This window comes from Panulirus ornatus, chromosome 65 (assembly GCF_036320965.1).
Source record: "Panulirus ornatus isolate Po-2019 chromosome 65, ASM3632096v1, whole genome shotgun sequence".
NCBI lineage: Eukaryota > Metazoa > Arthropoda > Malacostraca > Decapoda > Palinuridae > Panulirus > Panulirus ornatus.
This window is the reverse complement of record NC_092288.1, coordinates 11727729-11752435: the sequence shown is the minus strand read 5'-3', so window position 1 is coordinate 11752435 and position 24707 is coordinate 11727729. Positions and strand designations below refer to the sequence as shown.

The 24707-nt window shown below is 46.0% G+C and overlaps 1 protein-coding gene across 2 annotated transcripts in view; it reads left to right on the top strand.

The window, feature by feature from the left end:
- The window catches only part of LOC139746460 (uncharacterized), a 370524-nt gene that overhangs the window by 329219 nt on the left and 16598 nt on the right, over nt 1-24707 (top strand). For both annotated transcript variants that reach the window (XM_071657717.1, XM_071657716.1), the window contains exons 8-12: nt 5868-6042; nt 15134-15262; nt 15864-15994; nt 20881-21058; nt 23073-23311. In XM_071657717.1, the coding sequence (XP_071513818.1) occupies nt 5868-6042; nt 15134-15262; nt 15864-15994; nt 20881-21058; nt 23073-23311 (852 nt within the window). The remainder of the gene's footprint in view (nt 1-5867; nt 6043-15133; nt 15263-15863; nt 15995-20880; nt 21059-23072; nt 23312-24707) is intronic.

The window sequence follows — 24707 nt, the reverse complement described above, 5'->3', positions numbered from 1 at the left end:
TCTCTCTCTCTCTCTCTCTCTCTCTCTCTCTCTCTCTCTCTCTCTCCCCCCCACCCCTTGACACAGCATGTCCCCTCACTGACACTTCCGTTCTGTCATAACCCAAAAACCGGGTACAACATTTTTCTCCGGCGTGACATTAGAGTTTCACAGATGTGCTTGTTGGAGGAGTAGCGCGGCAGAGCAGAGGTGGGGTATATAGCCATTGCCGGAGCGCTGCCTCTCGCTAATCTCAAAATCGTCCGCCGAAAAAGGTGGACATTTTATAAACTTATGTAAATTGGATGATAAAGTTTGAACCAAAAAGAATCCGATATCTATTCCAGTTATGAAATATGTTTGTTTGGCTGTTTTTTGTCCAGCAAATGAGTTTTACCAGTCAACATTTTCAGTGTTGCTGCAGAGTTTGTTACGTCTGTTTGCCTTTCTGTCCGTGTCTGCGCCTGTAGATGTGCGGGTGCCTTGTTGTGTCTATGCATGTTAAAGGTATCTGTGTGACTTGTGGCTTATGGTTGGAGTAATTGAGGCTGAGGGAGTGGCCAAGGAGTGGATTGGTATATAGAGAAGAACTGTTTGGCATGCAGGGTGCGGGTATGTGGACTTCTGTGAAAAGGTAGTGAATGGTGGGATGAGGAAGTTAAGTTACAAGAGAAGGAGAAAAGAGAGGGACATGGGTTCAATTACTGAAGTGATGCGAGTGACTAGGAGGTATTCAAGAGAAAGCTGCAGAAGGTCAAGAGGAAGGTGCAAACAATGCAAAAGAGGTTAGATGAGAAATGGAATAGAATACCAGTAAAATTCAGAAAAAAACAAAAGAAAAAGAAGAGTTTTGGAAGGAGGTAAGAAGGCGAAAAAGAACAGATGGCGGCATCAGTAGAGGGAACAAATGAAGAAGTGAGAACAGGCAAAAAAAAGCTAAGAGGAGGTGAAGTAAATGCTTTCTGAAGGATTGATGAATGGTTAGAAGGCGGGTGTAGGGTGCTGGAGACTTGAAGGTTAAAGAGTAAGAGTCATAGCGAATAATTTGATGAAAAGAGGATAGATGTAGGTTGGCAAAGTGTTGTTGACTAGCTAGCCAGGAATTTTGTGGTATGTATGGCTTAAAGTGGGGTGCCTGAGGGTTGGCCGAATGCCTGTATGGTGTGTCTATATATAAGCAAAGGGGACGAAAGCGAATGTTCCAAGGACAGAGGTATAAGCTTGCTGAGTACACACAGTAAGTTGTATGGGAAAGTGGTAACTAAAAGGATGGTGGCATTCAGAAAACACCAGACTGAGGAGAAAAAAAAATATGCCTTTTGCAATGTTAGAAGATATATGCACTAGGTATTCGCTTGGAAGAATATGTGTGAGAAAGAAAGGGGTCTGCCTTTGATACATATTTTTGGATCAAGAGAAAGTGTGTGACAGGGTTGAAGGAGATACCGTGTGGAACGTATCAAATATACATACATAGCGGAAGGAAAGTTGCAAGAAGCAGGACAGAGTTTTTATCGAGAGTGTAAGGCGTGTGTATGCGAGTGAGAAGGGAGGAGAGTGAATGGTTCGATGAGGTATGTCTAAGGGTGTATGATGTCACCATGGTTGTCTCATCTGTTTATGAGTAGGGATGTAAAGCAAGGTATATGCGTGGGTCCTGGAGAGAAGAGATCTACAGTATGCAGGTGATTAGGGAGCCTGAAAAATGAGCCAGCTGCTGTTTGCTGCTAACACAGTTTTGATGGCAGACTTCCAGTGAGAAACCGCAGTAGCTTGTGACTGAATAATAGAAATAAGGTTAAGAAATTTAGCTGGGGGATGGGAGTGCTTGGATTGAGTATGCGTTTATCTGGAGAGAACCTGGAGGAAAACGAGTGTTTGGGGTACCTGGGAGTGGATGTGGCATCGTATGGAACTGCTATGAATCATAGGGTGGGTGAGGGTGGGAACGTCCTCGGGATGTTGAGGACTGTGTGAAGAGGAGAGGTCGCTGCCTGTTAAGGCGAAGACATGTACGTTTTATGGTTAAGGACTCCCAACGTTGCTGGATGGTAGGTATCTTGAACCATAGATGAAAAAGAACGGAAGAGGGTGGATGTGATGAAAATTATATATATATATATATATATATATATATATATATATATATATATATATATATATATATATATATATATATATATCCCTGGGGATAGGGGAGAAAGAATACTTCCCACGTATTCCCTGCGTGTCGTAGAAGGCGACTAAAAGGGGAGGGAGCGGGGGGCTGGAAATCCTCCCCTCTCGTTTTTTTTTTTTTTTTTTTTTTTTTTTTTTTTTTTTTTTCCCAAAAGAAGGAACAGAGAACGAGGCCAGGTGAGGATATTCCCTCAGAGGCCCAGTCCTCTGTTCTTAACGCTACCTTGCTAACGCGGGAAATGGCGAATAGTATGAAAGAAAGAAAGAAATATATATATATATATATATATATATATATATATATATATATATATATATATATATATATATATATATATATATATATGCAACATTCAACCACTGGAAAAAGTAAATGAAAACGGTGAGTATAAATGACGAGTGCGGCAGTACCAGGGACATAACATCAGTCACATACCTTCACCATAAACTCTTTGAGTCCATCAGCATTTCAACAGTACTGGTTGGTAAACCTTCTGCTACTGGCTATCAGAGTGCACTGGGCCTGACTGCGTTCCCACGTCTTCCACTTTCGTCAGAGGTCAAACCACACAACCAAAGGAATCAAGAATAGTACAGGAATCATGCTTGTCTTCTTGTGTACAGAAAAAAAAAAAAGGTTGCCAGTATGTACTTGACATTTGTATGTCTGAGGATGTAACAAACGAAAGTGATCATTGTTTTTATTTTCTTTGGCCAGTGGTGATTGTTGCATATATCTTTTCACGTTGAAGTTAAGGTTCTGCATATATATATATATATATATATATATATATATATATATATATATATATATATATATATATATATATATATATGTGTGTGTGTGTGTGTGTGTGTGTGTGTGTGTGTCTGTGTCTGTGTCTGGGTGATGTGCACACGCTAGTATTAGTCTATCAACAACATCCTGTTTATCACACCCAGGAAAAATGGTCCAAAGCTCCTTTGCTGCAGTCCAGGTCAAACTGCAATATTCTATTTTGTAAACATCGTCATGAGTTATGTGCAGAAGTTTCCAGTTTTTCTCGTCTTTCGCAGAAGAGAGAGAAAGACAGAAACAGGGAGGGTGAGGGAGAGAGAGAGAGAGAGACAGAGAGAGAGAGAGAGAGAGAGAGAGAGAGAGAGAGGAGGGAGGGAGGGAATCACAACTGCCGACACTATACACGCTCTTGTTCTCTCGCGCGAAAAGAGAACTTTAGAGAGGCACCAGCACGTCAGTGAATAAGTAATGTCGCGGTGGTGGGAGGAGGAGGAGAGAGCGGGGCTCCTGTGCCGTGGAAACTTAAGAGACAACGCCCACATCAAGGGCAGAGCAGGGCAGAGCAGGGCAGGGCAGGGCAGGGCGTGCGCCGCCGGAGTCCACAGAAACACACACCTCGATTCCAAACAGTTGGGAAGATACGGAGGCTCATGCTAGGGTGCCACCACCGGCTGTACGCAGGTGGTGCCAGGCGCTCTCGCCAGGTGCCGTGGTGTACCGCCGGCGGTCATGGATACCATGTACACACAGTGCACGTCTGCCTGTTCTCCGCCAACTCGTCAAACACTCAAGTTCGAATTAATTGCATCTGAGAGCCCAGAGGGGAAGAGGAGAAGGGGGCGGAGGAACGGTCCGAAGTGTTAGCAAGTCTCCCCTGTGGTTGACTGGCCAGGTCGGGTGGGTGAGGTTAGAAGGGGTCGTATCCAGGGCAGAGAGAGAGAGAGAGATGGAAAGAGAGAGAGAGAGAGAGAGAGAGAGAGAGAGAGAGAGAGAGAGAGAGAGAGAGAGAGAGATGGAAAGAGAGAGAGAGGGGGGGAGGGGGGGTCGATGACCCCACCAGCAGTGAGGGCAGTAGCATGGGCGATCGGTTCCACACATGTGTGGCAGAATCCCCTGGTCCCGTAGACGTGCCTTGTGAACGAGAGAGTCTTATGAGGTGTGTGGGAAGGTGTGAGCCATGGAAGAACACAATGGGAGGAGGAGGAGGTGGTGTCTGGTCAGGAAAGAAGGGGCCTTTATGAACGACACTGTCACCAGATCACAGTCACTGACCTCCTCCAAAGCAGGAACAGTGTACACTGTATGACGGTGCTTTTATCATCCCACAGTGCAACACTGATCCACACGAGCCACGAGGCATGCGCTCCTGTTGACTCCACATCAGCGCTCTCTCTCTCTCTCTCTCTCTCTCTCTCTCTCTCTCTCTCTCTCTCTCTCTCTCTCTCTCTCTCTCTCTCTGTCTCTAGCTCTTTCTAAGTGCCATTTGTTTCCCCTCTGTTCAAAGTTTCCAAAGTCACCCATACAATAACATAAACCTGTTGGTCACAGCCATATCCTCCACTCCATCCTGGCAACCCTCACATGGTTATCGTCACAATGTCTACCTCCCACCAGCTGTGGTGGGTACTGTGCAGGTGCTGTGATCATTTCTCATATGAGCAACGAGTATTTCATATTCACAGGGGTTAGGTTCGCTCTAGTATGGGAGTACTGCTCCATAATGGTATAGGCTAAGGTGTGTGTGTGTGTGTGTGTGTGTGTGTGTGTGTGTGTGTATTTCTTCGTCCATCTCTGTATTAGCAGTGGAATCAGAGCACTTTCGGCTCAGTGATTCTCCTCGCATAAGTCTCTCTTCATCCATCTCTTCTGTACGCCGCGATGTTGCTACTCTCTCTCTCTCTCTCTCTCTCTCTCTCTCTCTCTCTCTCTCTCTCTCTCTCTCTCTCTCTCTCTCTCTCTCCTCTATTGGTATCATTTTGGTCGTTGTATCCCTACCACAAAGGCTCTAACTCGAGGCAGGCACCTGGCCTGCTGCTTCCCTCAGCTTCTATGTGGAGACCGGCCACTCGAGGATCAACCGTTATGATACATCCTTCTTTCCTTAAACAGCTTATATGTGGGATTCTCTTCCTCCTCCTCTCGTCTCTCCCTCCTCCCATAAATATCTACTTTTAAGTGTCAGGTCCATCAACAAACACCTGCAGATCCCTCGTTAATTTTCTCTTAACCATTTTTCCCCTCAACTGAGATTATCTTTGACGAGGACATATTTTGGCCCGCTCCATGCATGTTGGTCACTAAGAAAAAAGGCAACATTGCTCTGCACATGCCACAAGGCGACGTTGCTAGTGGACAGACAAGGGAAGGAGCTCTGTGTCTACTCGTCAATTAGGACACTCTAGGTTACCATGTAGCATTAGGGACATCAACAGAGAGGCCAAGTTCTTTAAGTTGAATGTGAAGGGAAGTGTGGCTAGGGGTGAGGAAGAGAGTCTTGGGGTTTGAGAAGTGTTGAGGTTACAGGTATACTGAGGCAGTGGGTGGTTCCCCCTAGCCTGGATAGTGATGGCATGATGGGCTAGTCTTACACGTGGGAAATACGACAGATAAAAGAGGACCACTGCACCGTATGGCTACTGAGAACAGAATGACTTTAAGCATCGAGGAGTCTGGAAACATATACGTGTAGTCAAAGCCTTTACAAACAAGCATATGATCTCATCTATATATATATGATTATATACATACAGACCGGAAGACTCTACACAGACACTTGCCACATACACAGCCACAACTACTGTCAACACAGACAGCTACACATACGGTCGCACTGTCTACCGCCAGCGGTACCGTGCGACCGTCTGTCTGTCTGTCTGTCCCAAGATTGTCTGTAATCCTGGATGTTCTATAAGACTAGCGTCTGTCCCGACAGCGTGTGACTGGCTCTACCAGGACGTACACTGTGCCCAGGCGGGGAAGTGCCAGCTCACGTCACCAGGGTTCCCAGGGATGTACCCAGCTCACGTCCGGTGCCGCTACCTGCTGGTCATGTCCAGCCCCGACACGGCAGGCACCCTCACCTTCCACACCATGGATCTACACCCAGAGTCAGTACCGCGCCTCTCTCTCTCTCTCTCTCTCTCTCTCTCTCTCTCTCTCTCTCTCTCTCTCTCTCTCTCTCTCTCTCTCTCTCCTCACCTGCTCTCACTGTGCACTGCATGAGTAGCAATGGTATCATTGTGTAATTAACATTTCTTTTTTACTTGCAGTGTATGTTAGACATATATGTTCCCTCATAGTTGTGAAATGAATACATGCACCGGTGTAATTGTATGATTACTTGTATTATTATTGTATGATTACTCGATGCTGCTTCTGTCACTGTATGATGATTTCATACCACTTATTCATCATTTTCTGACTACTAAACCCCACTTCCTTCGTTGTATTTATGATTTGATACTACTTCTGTCATTCATTGATACCTTTACACCACTTCTGTCTCTTTAGGATGACTTAATACCACTTCTTTCATGATATGACGAATGCACGACACTTTTTTTTCATTACATGAATGTCAACCGCTTATTCTATGATGAATACAAACCACAACATGATGAATGCAGTCCCTCTTCTATCACTGTATGACAGAAGAACGCTACTTCCATCTCTGTAGCGTGGAGGAGTACAAAATTCATCACATGACGAATATTGACCAGTTCTACCCCTGGAGAGCGAACATTTGCAACGCCCCTGGAGACCATGGTTCAAACAGACCAGCGAATAGCGAGGGATTTGGTGGAGAAAATAGAACACGGTGTAAGGTTGGCATAGAAATGGGGAAGTGGTCTGGAGCTGACGTTTCTAAGATGAGGCAAAGATGAGGCTGTAGCCAAGGCTAGGTTGAGGTAAGAGTGAGTTCAGGCTAAAGCTAGGGTGAGGCAAGGGTGAGTCTGGGGTTTAAAAGCTAGGATGAGGCAAGGGTGAGTCTGTGGCTAAAGCTAGGATGAGGCAAGGGTGAGTCTGTGGCTAAAGCTAGGATGAGGCAAGGGTGAGTCTGGGGTTTCAAAGCTAGGTTGAGGCAAGGATAACTCTGTGGCTAAAGCTTGGTTAAGGCAAGGATAAGTCTGTGGCTAAAGCTAGGTTGAGGCAAGGATGAGTCTGTGGCTAAAGCTTGGTTAAGGCAAGGATGAGTCTGTGGCTAAAGCTTGGTTAAGGCAAGGATGAGTCTGTGGCTAAAGCTAGGTTGAGGCAAGAGTGAGTGTGGGGCTGATGGCAGAGTGAGGAAATGGCAGGCTGTCTGGTCGTTAAGCGAAAAAGTCATTTTTACTTACGTCAGAATAACGCGGTTATCAGTAATAAATTCAATAACACAGCCGTGCGAAATATATATCGCTCAAATCGAGTTACTTTTTAACAACGGCGGAAGCAAACACAATCGATCTGGGGAATTGCGGCAGAAAAGGGAATCGAATCTCTCTTTTTTTTTCTCTCTCTCTCTCTCTCTGTTGGTAATCCTTAAAATCAGAATTTCATAATTTCTATCAAAATGGGATTTCCAGACACGTCCTCGTGAGAGCCAGGGTGCCACTGGTGGTGAGGGAACGGATGGTGGGAGAGTGAGGTGGATAGTGACGAGAGAGTGAGGGACAGAAAGAGAGGGATGGATGGTGAGCAGGGAGTAATGTGTCTTGCTGACGAGGGGAGGGTGTGGAGTGGAGGATCTGACATCCTTCGAGCTGACGTCGGGCAGAACCCCCCAGTAACTGTGCTGACGAAGGGAGGACCACCCCCTCTCTCACCCTTGCTGACGTCGGGAAGGACCGACCTCCAGTAAACGTGCTGACGAAGGGAAGACCTCCCAAAACACCCTTTGCTGACGAAGGGGAGGACTCCTTTCACCCGTGCTGACGAAGGGGCCCCATGCCACCTCCTCTGGCATACCTACCGAAGCAATTCTCAAGCCTTTCCCCTGCGAAGCTCCTCCCGCCGGAGTCCCTTTAGGATGAATGAGAAGTGCCCATCGTGAGCACCACAGACATCACAACCATCATCTGCACGTGACTGTTAACAATCATCCCTTCATTCCCTTGGCAATTAACCACGCGTCACCTGGTATGAACCTCCGTGGCAGTAAGCCCGCCGCTCAGGAACCCCCCTCGCCAAGCCCACCGCTCATGAAATCCTCCGGTAAGCCAGTGTGTCACACAGCACCCTCACCGGTAAGCCAGTGTGTCACACAGCACCCTCACCGGTAAGCCAGTGTGTCACACAGCACCTGCACCGGTAAGCCAGTGTGTCACACAGCACCCTCACCGGTACGCCAGTGTGTCACACAGCACCCTCACCGGTACGCCAGTGTGTCACACAGTACCCGCACCGGTAAACCGCTTATGAAATTATCATCATAATCTTGATCCACTGGTAATCCACGCTGTAATCATTAAGGATTATACTTCCGAGCACTTCACGGAGTGGTAATACCCCTCGTTCTCCTAACGTACGTAGGCTTTTACAAAGAGACTCCCGTCTTTTACATCCACCATTCACTGAAGCCAGTCTTACCTTTACCCACCCTCTCTCTCTCTCTCTCTCTCTCTCTCTCTCTCTCTCTCTCTCTCTCTCTCTCTCTCTCTCTCTCTCTCTCTCTCTCTCTCTCTCATCGGCATTTTCCCCGGCTAATGCCCAACTATTAACTTCCCTTGTCAGAAATTTGCTCGAGAACTTGATAAGTTGAAGACGTTTCAACACGAGACTTCGGTTCCTTTTTGGAACGGACCTCGCCATTTTTCGTCCCGTTCCCTAAACTTTAGAAACAGAGCGAGATGTCAACATTTAACTGCACTTATGGTGGTGATCAAGGGAACTGGTAATGGGGTCGTGGTATGCAGGAGGAACCGCAGGCAAGTCGGTTTCATAATGCTCTTGTTCACCAGGGCGAGTGTTACTGTGAGTGAGTGTACTCTGAGTGAGTGTGCTCTGAGTGAGTGTACTCTGAGTGAGTGTGCTCTGAGTGAGTGTGCTCTGAGTGAGTGTGCTCTGAGTGAGTGTGCTCTGAGTGAGTGTGCTCTGAGTGAGTGTGCTCTGAGTGAGTGTGCTCTGAGTGAGTGTACTCTGAGTGAGGATGTTCTTGAGTGAGTGTACTCTGAGTATACGCCGAGTGTGCTCTCGATGAGTGTGCCCTGATGAGTATGCTCTGAGTGATTGTGCTCTGGATGAATGTGCTGTGAGTGAGTGTTCTCCGAGTGAGTGTACTCTGGATGAGTATGCTCTGAGTTAGTGTTCTCCTAGTGGTTGTTCTTTGAATGAGTGTATCCTGCGTGTTTGCACTCTCATCCATTACTAACACTGTACTTCATCAAGACACACAAATTTCCTGAACTACTATTTGCCTGGCTGAGAGAGAGGCAAAGAATAAATTCTGCTCTTGTTCTAACGTGGCAGACTGTAATCTAATCTTGTTCTGCGGTAGGAAAATGTAGTTCACATTTGTTCTTCTCTCGCAAAGTGTAATCTACCTTTTTTTCCTCATCTACTAAACATAATCTTCCCTTTTTTTTTTTTGTCTTGCAGAGTATAATCTACCCTTGTTCGCTTCTACTAAATGTAATCTACGTTTTTTGATTTTCTCTTTGACTAAATATAATCTACCATTGTCTTTCTGATATTTAGTGTTATATACCGTTGTTCTTGTCCATCAAAGTATAATGCACCTCTGGTCCTCCTCTAGTAAAAATCAAATGATCATTAACAAGAATTATTAATGTCAAAATCTTCCTTGATCAAAATTTATTCATAAATCAACATACTGATGACCCTCGCATTTGACTGACTGTGAAATGAACAAGGCAATGGATGATTGTTAACAGCTAGATTCAATGAAAGGCGAGGAGCGACCATGTCATTCAAGGGCATTTCTTTCTCACCCTCATGAGACTGACCTTTCAGGATGGGGGAGGACGTTTTGGAGAGTCATATAAGGGCGTCTGGCATTGCTGCTGTAGGAGGGGAGGGTGGAGGGGTGGTTGTTGCTATTAATGTAAGGGTTAAGCTCATGTCTCGCCTGTACCTTGCTGGGTACCTACCCAATGAGCCCTTAGACACTTATCCCCTGAAAGCCCTCAGACTCTGATCCCTGGAACTTCAAACACTGCTCTCGGAAGCTTTAAACACGAGAGACCCTAAACACTGCTCTTTGAGACCCATGGTACTGCTTCCTATGAGGCCTTAAACACTGTTTTCTGAAGCTCCCCAACACCGTTTTCTGAAGCCCCCATCACCGTTTTCTGAAGCCCCCCCAACACCTTGCACTTTTAACTCATAAATACTGCTCTCTGAAAACAAATAAAGTGCGCACTAAACTCTCACCATTCATAATCCCAGAACAGTGCTCTCTGAAGCCCCGTACCCTGGAGCAAGAATTCGAACTATTTAGGGACTTAGGCTATCGTCCCTCGTATAGCACACACATGGATCTAGTGTTTTCGAAAATTCAAGGAAGGTGTTAGACTGAACGACTGCAACTGTTATGTTATACAGACGATATTGCTGTCCAGAAAACATCCCAAGAGGATCAACACCGAGCGCAGGAGGAGGTGAACAGGTGTTTTAAAACACAGGGATGGCTGTAAATAAGGTCAGAACTGCAATAATTGTCCGAGAAAGAACTAAAGGAAATGCGAAAATGTTACGCTGGGAGAAGAGGAAAACTTCCATGTTTCAAAAAAGAATAATCCAAATACCTAGGAAGTGTCGTCTCTTGCAACACAAGGAGTTAAAGATGAAATGGCACCAAGAATTTCCCGATGCAGCCAAAGTCTCGGGCGGCCCCTTGCTACCACATCCTTAGATGGGAATCTCCCAACCATATTCCTCTCGATCCTGCGAGTACCATACAGTTCAACGTTCTGCCTCTCTCTCTCTCTCTCTCTCTCTCTCTCTCTCCTGACGTATGGAAGCGAGCGGTGCGTCATGAACGAAGACAAACAGACAGACACAACGAATACAAGACAATTGAAATGGAACTGTTCACTGTTATGATCGGAAGGGACAAGGAGAGAGACAAAAGTAGATACATATATAGTAATCAGGTAGAATAAATCAAGTACGTACCTGGGTTCATTAGAAGGTAATCGGGGAGGAGAAAGAGATATAAAGATGATCCAGATTCGTTACACAAGTGAACCAGACTCGACTTCCATACTTGTCAGTAGACTAGCGAGCGTCGGGTGTTGGACGACACCGGATGAGACAGACCAGACTGGTTGAAAGTCTATGCCTGACGAGACGGCAAGTGGCTACAGCTGAAGAATTGGAAGACAAATTGGGAAAACTGGTCATAGCAGAACTAACTGTTAAGGCCTTACGACCATCAGGCACAGCGCCATCCCTGGAGCTCGGGTTAAGCCAGCTGTTGTGGCAGACCAGACCCTCGGTCGCCTCCAGGACGAGAGAGAGGGAGAGAGAGAGAGAGAGAGAGAGAGAGAGTGGATCGAGTGGATTCTTTGATAACTCAGTTCGAATCAGAACCCACAAACATGAAGTAGGTAACTTTTGACTCTAGGAGAACATATGACTGAGTACTTCACACTTACATGAAGAGCATTACAGCCACAGTAGCAAAGTAGTAATTAGTGTAAACTACATAAATGTCCAATCGATGGCCACGATATTTCCACTTAACGACCACTCGCCCCTCATTAGGTATCCGCTCTCCCTGCGCACGGAATTTACAGCTCTATTGTTCTCTAGGGCTGGCCAACACATACCCACATACACCCACACACACCCACACCCACACACACAAACACACAGACCAAACACACACACACACACACCCACCCACACACACACACACACACACACACACACACACACATAAACACACAGACCAAACACACACACACACACACAAGGATAACTTTGCGTTGTCTGCATCGTTCATAATTCCACTTCATCATCCGAAAACTCGAACACATCGGCATCACCACATCCCCAGCGATGCCGTCTTTGTTCGCCAACATCTGTTAATCTTGCTTCACTCACGCCGAGAGTCCCACTTAATATCAACTTGAAAACAGAAAGTTGAGGCTTTTGGAAACTTGAGACTTTACGCTTGGAGATGAATACTTGGGGAAAACTTTGGACTGAGTCAAGGGGCTTGGGCCGAGTCCAGGAACATTTCTGGGGACTCCACACTCACCAGTGAACACTAGACAGAAAGGTCTGCTACTGCCCTTGACCCTTGCCAACACAGGCCCTGGCTCACAGCGAGTATATCCACTCGACGCTGTACAGGACAGTAAGTACATCACAACCCACTCGGGAAGTAGGAACTGCTCGCACAGAATGTCGACTATGGCTTCATGCCACACCTTACAGAGGAATACCGTAGACCTACACACAGGCACCTGTGAGCCTCATAGAAAAGATCAGTCATCATCTGGGTTCCCTCTTCCTCACTCCCATCTTCCTGCCCTTACAACAGCACCAGGGGACCTGAGACGAGTACAATACCACCAAGGATTCCCCAGGACCTGTGGCCGAGGCCTCTGAAGCTTCAGTTGGCTCAGGTTCCTCCTCCTGGGGCTTACAGTCTCCATCCTCAACAGGGTTAAGGATTTTTCGTGATTCTGACTTCAGCAGTGTAGCGTCACCTGTACTCATTCTGAAGCTGTGGTCGACCGTAGCACATCGATGAGAAATATGAGTAATAGACTGATCATCATTAAGGATATTCCCTGAGCCTACATACTGTATAGGTATACATATACATACACTGAGGGTATAATTAGAGGAGGCATGGGGTGTCGAGTGTAAATAAGATTTGAGGAAAAAAAGAGACATGTCAAGTTATGCGTCGAAAGAGGAATGGTCATTGGAAGTATATAGTTCATGAAGAGGTGCATTTTATAAGCTTACGATGGGGTGACCAGGGCCGAGGGGTCGATGATGGGAGTTGACGTATTACGTGCTTATAACACAAGGTGAACGGGAGAGACTGATGGATGTGAACGTGCGAGGACGATGGAATGTCCAAACATTTTCTTGATGGTTGCAAGTATGAACGTTTTTGGTAGGGTTACCTGTATATATATATATATATATATATATATATATATATATATATATATATATATATATATATGTATATCGAGTTGAGGCGAGAAGGAATTTCACCACTGTGGTAGGTGAATGACCATAACCCAGGAACGTGACCATGGGAGTGATGTGCCGCTGCTGAGGCTGTCACAGAAGGTAGGCTAGTAAGATGATGGAGCCACACGGATGCCACTGCCTCCAGCCCCAACAGTGCCACTGTTCTCTCCCCCATCTTACACTTACGTCCTCCACTGCCCTCCTTAACCCTGGCTGGCTGGATCGCTCTCCTCCCTCATCCGTCTTTCGCACTTGCCTCCATTTTTCTTCATATTGCCTAATATTATTCTTTTTTCTTTACTCCTGGTGTAAGAGTTCTCAACCGGTCTTGTTCCTCTCTCTCTCTCTCTCTCTCTCTCTCTCTCTCTCTCTCTCTCTCTCTCTCTCTCTCTCTATCTATCTATCTATCTATCTATCTATCTATCTATCTTTATACTCAATCTTTCTTTTAATTTCCATTACTGTCATTTTTCCTCTTTCTACTCACCTTGTTCATGTTTCCAATCCTATCCTTTTTATTCCCCTTCTTTCTCTCTCATCATTTCTTTCTCTTCTGTGTCATCTCAAATAGTTTTTATGACCATTCTCAACATTTATACATACTGTCACATATATATTTTTTCGTGTCACTCTTGCCATCTCTTCCCATCACTCACGCACCCCTCACTATCCCTCAACCTCATTGTCTCTTACGATCCAGACGCCTCACCGTACCTCACCAAAACTCTCACACTTCACCATCCCTCACACCCGACCATCTCTCAAGCCTCATCATCCCTCACCACCCGTTCACTTAAGCCTCACCGCCCACTCACAACACCTCACTTCTCGCCTCTCACCACACCTCACGTCTCCCGGCCTCTAACCATACCTCACCTCTCGCCCACCCCTCACCACGCCTCACCTCCCGCCTACCCTTCACCACACCTCACCTCCAGCTTACCCCTCACCTCTCTCCCCGACCCTCACATCCATCACCACGCCTCACTTCCTCATACCGCCCCCATTACCAACGTATGGAAGGGGCGGCCGACCTGCTCAGTTTTGTAGCCAATGTTTATGTCTTCCCCCTCGGGAACTACACAGTTTTTTGTCCATTAGCTTTCTTTTTCTCTTCCATTTCCCTTTTTTTTGTTCCTTTCTTTCATCAGTGGTAACAACAGGGTGGTCGTCATTCCCTCATTCCTGGCTCTGTCGAGCCAAACCATCGCGGGAAGACGGTGGTTACCTGGAGTCCATTCTCATTATCATTCCTCATTTTTTGTTTCTCCCCCTCGCTCCAGATCAGAGCATCATTTTCATTATGAGGAGGTCAGAGGTCAGTGTCCTTCATGTCTGGGTCAGAGGTCAGTGTCCTTCATGTCTGGGTCAGATGTCAGTGTCCTTCATGTCTGGGTCAGAGGTCAGTGTCCTTCATGTCTGGGTCAGAGGTCAGTGTCCTTCATGTCTGGGTCAGAGGTCAGTGTCCTTCATGTCTGGTCAGAGGTCAGTGTCTTCATGTCCGGGATAAGTACAGTTCTCGGGACATTAATCGAATCATTGCGTCATGATACATACTGGTGACTCAGTCCCAGTCGCTCTTAAGTGTTGTCACTTATTTACTTCACTCTGACCAACTACTTTAATACTTTACTCTCCTTATTTACTTAATTCCTAACTCTTAAGTATTGTCACTTATTTACTTCACTCTGACCAACTACTTTAATACTTTACTCACCTCATTTACTTAATTCCTAACTCTTAAGTATTGTCACTCTGACCAACTACTTTAATACTGTACTCTCCTTATTTACTTAATATCTAACTCTTAAGTGTTGTCACTTATTTACTTCACTCTGACTCCTTACTTACACACTACTCTCCTCATTAATTCCTACATGTTTTATGTGTCCTCTCATATTGTTTCTCATGAGAGACGAGCCTCATCACAGCTCTGGTCATCCAGTTGCCCAGGCTTAAGCATAGGTCATGAGGTCACGTTGAGACCTCTGGTGTTCAGATCACTCACATTTGCCTGGGTTTCCCCTCCTCACCTCACAGGCGATGTTCCACGGATTTCCTGGCGGTGTACGCCGGAACCTCCACCTCCACCCCGCTCATCGACTCCCTCTGTGCCTCGGACGCGCGAACCATCAGCTTCTCCGGGCCCAGCGTCCTCCTGGACTTCAGGTGAGCAGAGGATCCCCAGCTAAACCCCTGTAGTGCCAAGGGCCCCCAAGCCTCCTGCTGGGGGCTGGTCACGATCTCAGTACCTCACACCCATCTGTGGTTTGAGATGACGTCACGACAAAGTGGGTTCAGACGCACCGTTTCCATTCTCATTTAAGTTGGATGCTTCTATCTGTATAATTGCTGTGCAAGCCAGCTCGCACCGCTGGTGCAGGAAGATACGAGGCTGTGTGTGTCTGTGTGTGTGATACAAATATATTATGTATGTTGCATATTAACGTGTACTTCTGGGTAGAGATGTTAATGGCAAGTGGTGGACACATGATTCTTATTCATGATGGGCGAAATATACAGATTCACTAGGAAAAGGAGACAACGAGAGAGAGAGAGAGAGAGAGAGAGAGAGAGTTCCACACCCGTGGGTTCCTCGTCCCTCACACCATTACCGTCCAGTATGCATGTGTGTGTGAGCAAGTGTGATCCAGTCTCCTACAAATCTAGGAGAGCACCAATGCACGGGCCGCTGTGTGATATGCGAGTGGAGGGAAGGTCTGGACCCCACCTGCAGGTACTCTTACCACCCTTCTCTCTCCCCTCACAGCTCCGGCCCACACCTGCCGCCCTACAGGTTTAGCGGCTTCCACGCCACCGTCGACTTCACAGGCGTGGTCGGGGTTCCTCAGCCTTCCTCCGCCCTCTCGCCCACGAGTCCTCCTCACCCAAACACCCTCAGTAAGTACATACCTCCCCTGCCAGGCTAACAGGCCCTCACTTCATTTAAGCACACGTCCCCTGCCTCACATCACTTCCCACGGGTACACCAGCATATCAACTGCACATCCTGAAGAAGCTCACACACACACACACACACACACACACACACAACACACACACACACACACACACACACACACAAGTGCACACGTCAAATTTTGCAACCCCAGAGTAGTTCCAGAAGTCGTCAAGTAATGATATTACTCGGTAATGTAATCAGTCATACCAGTAAACGTTGATCAAAATGTCAATCCCTTTACCAGGACAGTGGGTCCGTTCAGTTCGAGGACCCGAGAGTATGATGGCCTGGTCTTTAAACCTGACCCTTGAAGGTCAGGTCAAACGCAAGGCCATCATACTCAAGGGCCGCCCTTACCTTCATGTTTAAGGGCCGTGATCAAGGGCCAGTAACCATCCTGAACGAGAGGTTAAGGGTGTGTGAATCAGCAGAGCTTAGGGTGCGTCTATTGACTCTTACCTACGATCATATCCTGATATTTCTCCTGTCAACTGTTGTCTGTCAACTGGCGACGGTTGTGATAGATGGACTCATTTACCTCTTCACTCACCCGGTAGCGGGAGGTCCTCCTGGTGGGGAAGGCTCCAGGTCTACAGGGGAGCTCAGGTAATGGAAGGTCCTCATCTCCATCACACATGACCAAGATTTCACATATCAAGTTATTGCTTCCCCCTGGGTTCCACTCTGTAGCGGTCCCTCTAACAGGACTTCCGCATTTTCAAGGCTGCCCTACAATCAGTAGTAAGGGGAAATGATGGACTCCTTTGAAGTGAGAAGTTCTTCGACGAAATCGTACTCCTGTATATGTATAGTATATATATATATATATATATATATATATATATATATATATATATATATATATATATATAGATAGATAGATAGATAGATAGATAGATAGATAAGATAGATAGGTAGAGAGAGAGAGAGAGAGAGAGAGAGAGAGAGAGAGAGAGAGAGAGAGAGAGAGACTTAGTGAACAACTAATCGGATGCGAAGGTTATCTGTTAATGGAGAAATTCTCTTACTGAGAATTCCAGGTACAAAAGTTTTGGGGGGAAAATTACCTTGGAACATTCTGGTCTCATTGTGTTGCAAGTTACATATACAACGCTGCTCCAAGCACTTGGGCATTCCTCTCTCTCTGCATGGTAGGCAAATGCACTGTGAAGCCTTACACACATGTAGGTAACAGTATCTTGATGATATATTTCACAGAATGCAAAATAAAGCTGCGTAAAGATACGATAAGATACATATCAAAATACACATACTGTGCAGAGGTTACATATATAAGGGCCAAGAAATTAGAAAGAGAAGTGAAGATAAGGGGGCCTACCTAGCCCAGATTTAGGTCTAGATCCTGATTTAAGTTTTTCTATACCCATTTTAGAGTCTGTATGTAGCCCAGGCCTGAGTCTCAGCCCAGAGGCAAGGGGTCTGTTTAGCCCAACCCTGAGCCTAGGATCAGGAACGAAAGGGTCTGTACAGCCCACAGCCCTAAGCTTAGGCCCAGAGACAGAGGACCTGTGTAGCCCAGCCCTAAGCTTAGGCCCAGAGACAAAGGACCTGCGTAGCCCAGCCCTAAGCTTAGGCCCAGATACAAAGGACCTGTGTAGCCCAGCCCTGAGCTTAGGCCCAGAGACAAAGGACGTGTGTAGCCCAGCCCTAAGCTTAGGCCCAGAGAGCTGGAGTTTTCCTCCAATTACCAGAGTGATATTTTCACTCAGGACTTTATTTCCGCTGACGGGAAAAAGTCTATTAATGAGCATATTGTACACAGTTGTATCGGCAAGATGTCAGACCCGAAATTTCCTTCTGTGGGATTAATCCTTCTGCATGCATTTAGTTGATGTGTATATCTCTATACTAATGCTAATATATATATATATATATATATATATATATATATATATATATATATATATATATATATATATATATATATATATATGTGTGTGTGTGTGTGTGTGTGTGTGTGTGTGTGTGTTTGTGTGTATGTGTGTGTGTGTCTTGTTTTAGGAATGACGGCCTCTAAAAAGCAGACAGACGTCCTCGAGACAGGGATGTGTGTTGTGTCCTTTAGACAGAGACATGATCTGTCTTCACGACTGTCTGAAGTCTTCACGGACACGACAGCACACAAGCCTCTGGCACACAGGAGGGAAGGAGGACTCAGGGCTCGAAGTAGACAGAAGATGGCAACATCGATGCTGGTTTCACAGGAGCATGAAGGAGTGGTGGGAAGTTGAAAAGGGAAACACTAGAACCACAGCAGGATGCTGGCGTGAGAGAGAGAGAGAGAGAGAGAGAGAGAGAGAGAGAGAGAGAGAGAGAGAGAGAGAGAGAGATGGGTGGATCGTGAGAGGTTAGATGAGACAAGGGAGTGGGGGGGGAGGTCGAGGCCGGCCACAAGATATGGTTGGGTTGGGAGATGAAGACAGGAGAATCAGAATGTGAGATATCGCTGGGTTGTGAGAGGCCAGATAAGGCTCAGAAATCTTTTTGTATATACAAATATGAAGTTAGATGTTGATGGGCGAATAAACTGGTGGTGTCCCAAGGCAGATCCAGAGGGGTACTAGCGTTATGAATACGTCCGGGGGGAACAATGAGGGATGAGTACAAGGACAAGAGGATGTACATACGTTTTCAGTACGTTTGGAGGTTTACTAGCAGAGAGGATGATGGCTTCCCTCAAGATCCAAGTATGAGGAAAAGATGAGGAGGTTTGGTATGAGCTGAGGAGGTTAGGACGGCGTAAGGAAGCGAAGGGAAGGAGGTGTATAGTGTGGGTGCGAGGTAGCTGCCAGGACACGCGTCCACGACGCCTCCCGGAGGCAAGACCGAGGGAGGGTAGTTTCCTTATGTTAAGGGTTGAGTGAGAGGAGGGGAGAGGACAGGTGAGTTGGGCAAGGAGAGCTGAGTGGTGTCTGCATCGAAGACTGTTTACAGATGTGTTCGAGAGCGGTATTGAGAGCTGTGCTACAGCAATGTTTAGAGTTCTGTTGGAGAACGAGTGTTGGGAGATGTGATGGAGTATGGCTTAGAGTTGTGTCAGATCATGATTGAGAAGCGTGTGCTAGTCTATGGTCTAGAGATGTGACAGAACAAGGCTCAGAAGTTCGCCAGACAATGTTGTACCTGTGTGAGAGATCAGGGTGGTTTAGAGGTGTGATAAAGCCGGGTTGTGATTCAACTAGAGCCCACATGACCCTGCTAGTAACATGGCGAGGCCGATCGAGGAGAGTGGATCACAGTATCACCATCAGCACAACAGTGTACATAGTCAGTGTGACGATATCCACGGTCATATACCCACACACTGTCGAATGCCAAGACTGTGTTTGCCTTAGGGACGGGATTGGTTGTGTGGAGGCTCACTTAGACAGATTAACTGACGAAGGTCTGTTCATATATGCAGCCTGGATGATGGCGTCAGTCGCCCTGTAATCTGGTGATAAGACGTCACACAAACAATGCTCTGTTGACACTGTTCCGCCACCACTGTTGAAGGAGATTACCAACCCCGGGAGGCAGCAGCCCGTTTCACTGTGTGCGTGTGTGTGTGTTTCATGGACGTCCTGGTTTCACCTGTGTTTCCTCTCATGAAGAGGGTCTAGTTTCAGCTATGTGTCCTCTCCTGAGGACGTCTTAGTTTCAGCAATGTGTCCCCTCACGAGGGACGTCACGTTCTAGTTTCAATTATGTGTCCTATCCTAAGGAAACTCTAGTTTCAGTTGTGTTTCCTCTCGAGAGAGAGAGATGATCTAGTTTCAAGTGTGTCTCTCTCGAGAACTGTAGCTGAACTTCGCTGAAACTTGAAGCGGGTTTCGTAAGGATTCCTCTTCCAATGCTGCTTCAAACCTCCAGTTTCAAATGTGTGTGTGTGTGTGTGTGTGTGTGTGTGTGTGTGTGTATTCAAAGGATTTTTCTAAGTAGTTTAAAACTCAGGAGATATACTCTCTCGTAAGCCATAGACCATATCATTTTTAAGGATCTACATTCCCACAGGTTCCATAAGTACAACCTCGGAGAATCATGTAAAAAAAAAGAAAAAAAGTAAAGAATCTAATTCTTTTCCCTCGACCTCAGAGCCTCCATCAGGTGTTCATTACATAAGATGGATCACTGGGCGCTCGTGTTCGTGATGCTCTCCGTAAGGTAATCTTTAACATAGGTTGTCACTCACATTCCTGGTGATGAAGATCGATCATGAGGACGGGAGACGAGTCTGCATGAACGGCAACATCGACGCAAGGATTTCTCCAGTCTCTCTCTCTCTCTCTCTCTCTCTCTCTCTCTCTCTCTCTCTCTCTCTCTCTCTCTCTCTCTCTCTCATACCTCGTCGCCGTTTCCCGCGTTAGCGAGGTGGCGTCAAGAACAGACGAAAGGGCCTCATTCGCTCACATACACACTCTAGTTGTCATGTGTAATGCACCCGGGAGCACAGCTCCCTCTTGTTCACAGTCAGGTCTCACAGACGCGTCTGTGGCATCACTCCCGATACTTCATGTACCCTGGTTCAATCCACTGACAACACGTCAGTTTTTATAAATAAACTTGTGTGTGTATATATATATATATATATATATATATATATATATATATATATATATATATATATATATACATATATATATATATATATATATATATATATATATATATATATATATATATATATATATATATATATATTTATTTATTTATTTTCTCCTTCCAGAACAAATGAGAAATTATTCTTGATAACTTTGAGGTTCAGTTTTTGAGTCCTTGGTTGCTAGCCACGAACTAACCTCTGCCTTCTGACCCCCCGCCACAGGTGACCCGACAGGAGGCTCAGGTGAGGACGAGTGTCACAAGGTCTTCTGGAGTAACAGAACCCGGGAGGGAATATTCGATACTTCGGCCATCTCCCCTGGCGGTCAGGTCTGCTGCCTTCGCTTCATGGGTCATCAGGACGAGGTCATCCAGGTGTCCCTCTTTAAGTACAAATTAGGGTAAGTAGACCACGCCTCTTGTACACGACGCTCTTCCCATTTTCAGTAAAAAAAAAAAGTGTAATGCCATACCAGAAAAATCTTTCGTACTCAGTACATGGACGTGGTCTGACTTGGCTTAACCACGTTATCTCAAGTTAGCCACTTAACCTGGTTTAGTATAATTAACCTAGTCAAGGTTAACGTCACTTACCCCACACACACACACAGACACACACATAAACACAACACTCTAGGACTTAACTTGTTTACCAGCCGTAGCAGTAGAGAACGAGCATAGGTTCAGTATTGGTGGAGGGACGATGGCCAAAATCTTGCTAGAATGTGAGGACCTTCAGTCATTGGGCGCTCCCTTTCCCCTTTCCCCTAGAGGGCGCACGCCCTGGGCTTGCCAAGAACTACGTGACGATGTAAACTGCTGTCCGACGACGACCTGGGACTAAAAGTATCCGAAATAAACCCCAATCACGTCAACAGTCCTTGCAGGAAGGGGTCGCCTCTCACTCCTCGATATTTTCTTGTTTTGTTGTTTTTCCCAACCGAGGTCAGGCCTTGATGACGACACTGGGAGCAGCGGTGAAGCAAAAGTGAAGGAGGAGAAATTCTCAACCTTGGAGAGACCGTGGGTGACCGAGTGGTTCCTGGTATTACTCCAGCACACTGGTTATAAAGACTTGTCTTTGTGCTAGGTGAAGCAAGTTAAGCGACTTGTTTTCTAGGCTTTTCGTAGTATCACTTCGAACTTCTCAAGAAATTCTCCCAGGGTCATTACCGCTTCAGCTGAAAGTGTATAATTAAAGCAGTATTCTTCGACCTTGTAAGCGACCGTAATATATTGGAAGGAGTTTCGAGGCTTGGCACTTTCTGGTGTAGAATGGCCGAGTCTTGCCCCTTCGGGTTTCGGGAGTTGGCCTTCGTAATCTCCCGCTCTTTCCTTCGACCTGCTCACGTGAGGCTGTGATTTCCAGTCCATTTGCCATTACGAGGATGACGGGATCTCAGTTGACCGGGGGGAGGCCGACCTTCACTGTCCAGTGAGCCAGGATGGGCATCGGGGAGCGTCACTGTTGTGAGCCAACAAGAGCACCCAACCCTCTCACTGTGGCTGTGGTGACTGTGTCGTGACGTCGAATCAGTGATGGCCGTCTGTGACGCGTCGAACCCCTGTTTTCTGGAACAACGTGGAAGCCACTAAGATGTACCCTATCTCGTCCTTAGATATCTTAGCAGTTCCTGAGAGAGAAGATTGTGTTCTGTCTTTTCATAACAGTTCAGGATACCTTATCCTTATCAGCAAATTTGGTGTTTCTCTTAGGTAAAGGTACGCCATATGTAGTTTTGTTAGCAATACCAAATATTCCCTATCTTTATCATGTATAAATAAGTCATGTATTTTTCCCAGAGCGAGAGAGAAAAAGAGGATCTTCCTAATCCTCTCTCGTAGAATTCTTTGTGGCCGATCCCTTCATTTTAGACTTAGATTCTCTTTAGTGATATCCAAGTTTTCTTCTCTCGTTATGTTCTGGCTATTATTATGGACTTTGGTTCTCATGATTATCGTGTAGTGGGTGAAGGAAGACTTTCTTAGCAAGTCAGACTCTTGAGTTTACTTTGCAGTGGTTACCGGCTTTATGATATATGGAGACAATGAGTGTTATCACACGTGATGTTTCCGTAGACATACCACCAGAACACACGTCACCACAGACACACGTCACTACAGACACACGTCACTGCAAACACACGTCGCCACAGACACACGTCACCATAGACACACACGTCACCGTAGATACACGTCGCCACACACACACGTCACTACAGACACACGTCACCGTAGACACACGTCACCGTAGACACACGTCACCGTAGATACACGTCACCGTAGATACACGTCGCCACACACACGTCACCGTAGATACACGTCACTACAGACACACGTCACCGTAGATACACGTCACTACAGACACACGTCACCGTAGACACACGTCACATCCTCCTCTTTTACCCCTACCAGAGGCAGGTCGTGCGCTTCGGAGGCCTCCATATACGATGGTCTGCTGGGGGACGGAGGCGACAACCTGCTGAGGCGTCTATGTGGACCCCTCAGCCGGGAACCTAGAGATGCCTCGGGCAGGTTCCTGCAGCAGGAGTTCTTCCTGTCCTCCAGCAACTCCATGGAAATCCGCCTCAGGCTGGGGCCCGCCACCAACTTCCATAACCAGTTCCTCGTTGGCGGATACCACTTCCATAACTGTGAGTGGTTAGTTGTGAGTGCATGGTTGTGGTCTGGTTAGTTGTGTTGTAGTTGTGAAAGGTTGGCTGTGACTTGGTTGGTTATGTTTTTTTTTATTGTGAGTGGTTGACTGTGGCTTTCTTGGTTGTGTTCTGGTTGTGAGTAATTGGTTGTGGCCTGTTTGGCAGTGTTATGGTTGTAAATGGTTGACTGAGGCTGAGTGGTGGATGGCAAACAGCACAATATGACCTTAAATCTATCAATGAGTAATTCTTTTCCAGACGATCAAGTTTTCAATACGTGTTTTACCTGGTGTGTCTATGAACTCAGACCACAGACTATAACTCAAGAATAGAGAAAAACCTCCATATCACAAAAGTAAAAGAAAGTGGGAACTAAAAATCTTGTGGATCTCCCCCCCAAAAAAAAAATTGTAAATAAAATGTCTCTCTTATGGAATGAGTGCGGTTGATAACCTATAAGAAATAACAGAAATGTTTGAAAATGGTGATAGGAAAAAAAAAAAAAGAAAGACTGGAGAAAACACTGGATAAAAAGAAAGAGAGAAAGAAATAGTGAATGGCTCGGAGGGGAAGGAGAGAGAGAGATGAAGGCTACGGAAATCTCACAAAATGACAAAGAAGCTAAAAACGCCAGAGTCAAGGCTTGAGAATGGCGCGAAGAAAACATTAAAACGTTTAAATAAATGGAAGTGAATGGACGAGCCATGGAGAGACTTATAATAAAAAAGAAAAAAAACAAAAACACTGACACTTCATTGACTCTAAAGATAGAAAGATTATCATGTATAGAGTAATATGAAATATGAAATGGCGTGGGTTTATAACTGGACGATGGGAGATCCTTGAAAAAGAAAGACTAAGAGTTTTATGAAAACGTACCACAAGATGACCTCTGGGAGGCCGATGGATAATATTGATATTATGTACGCTCCTGGAGACGCCCTTGAAGCAATGCAGGAAAAACAGAGGTTGATAGGGCAAAACCAATCGTCATTGACCATCTCTCTGCTGAATTGATCATCTATCTACTGAACTGACCATCTGTCTACTGAATTGACCATCTGTCTACTGAACTGACCATCGGTCTACTGAATTGACCATCTGTCCACTGAACTGACCATCTGTCTACTAAACTGACCATCTGTCTACTGAATTGACCATCTGTCTACTGAACTGACCATCTGTCTACTGAATTGACCATCTGTCTACTTGACTTACCATCTGTCTACTGAATTGACAGTTTACTGAATTGACCATCTATCTACTTAGTTGATCATCTATCTACTGAATTGACCGTCTATCTACTGAATAGACCATCTGTCTACTGAATTGACCATCTGTCTACTGAATTGACCATCTGTCTACTGAATTGATCATCTATCCACTGAATTGA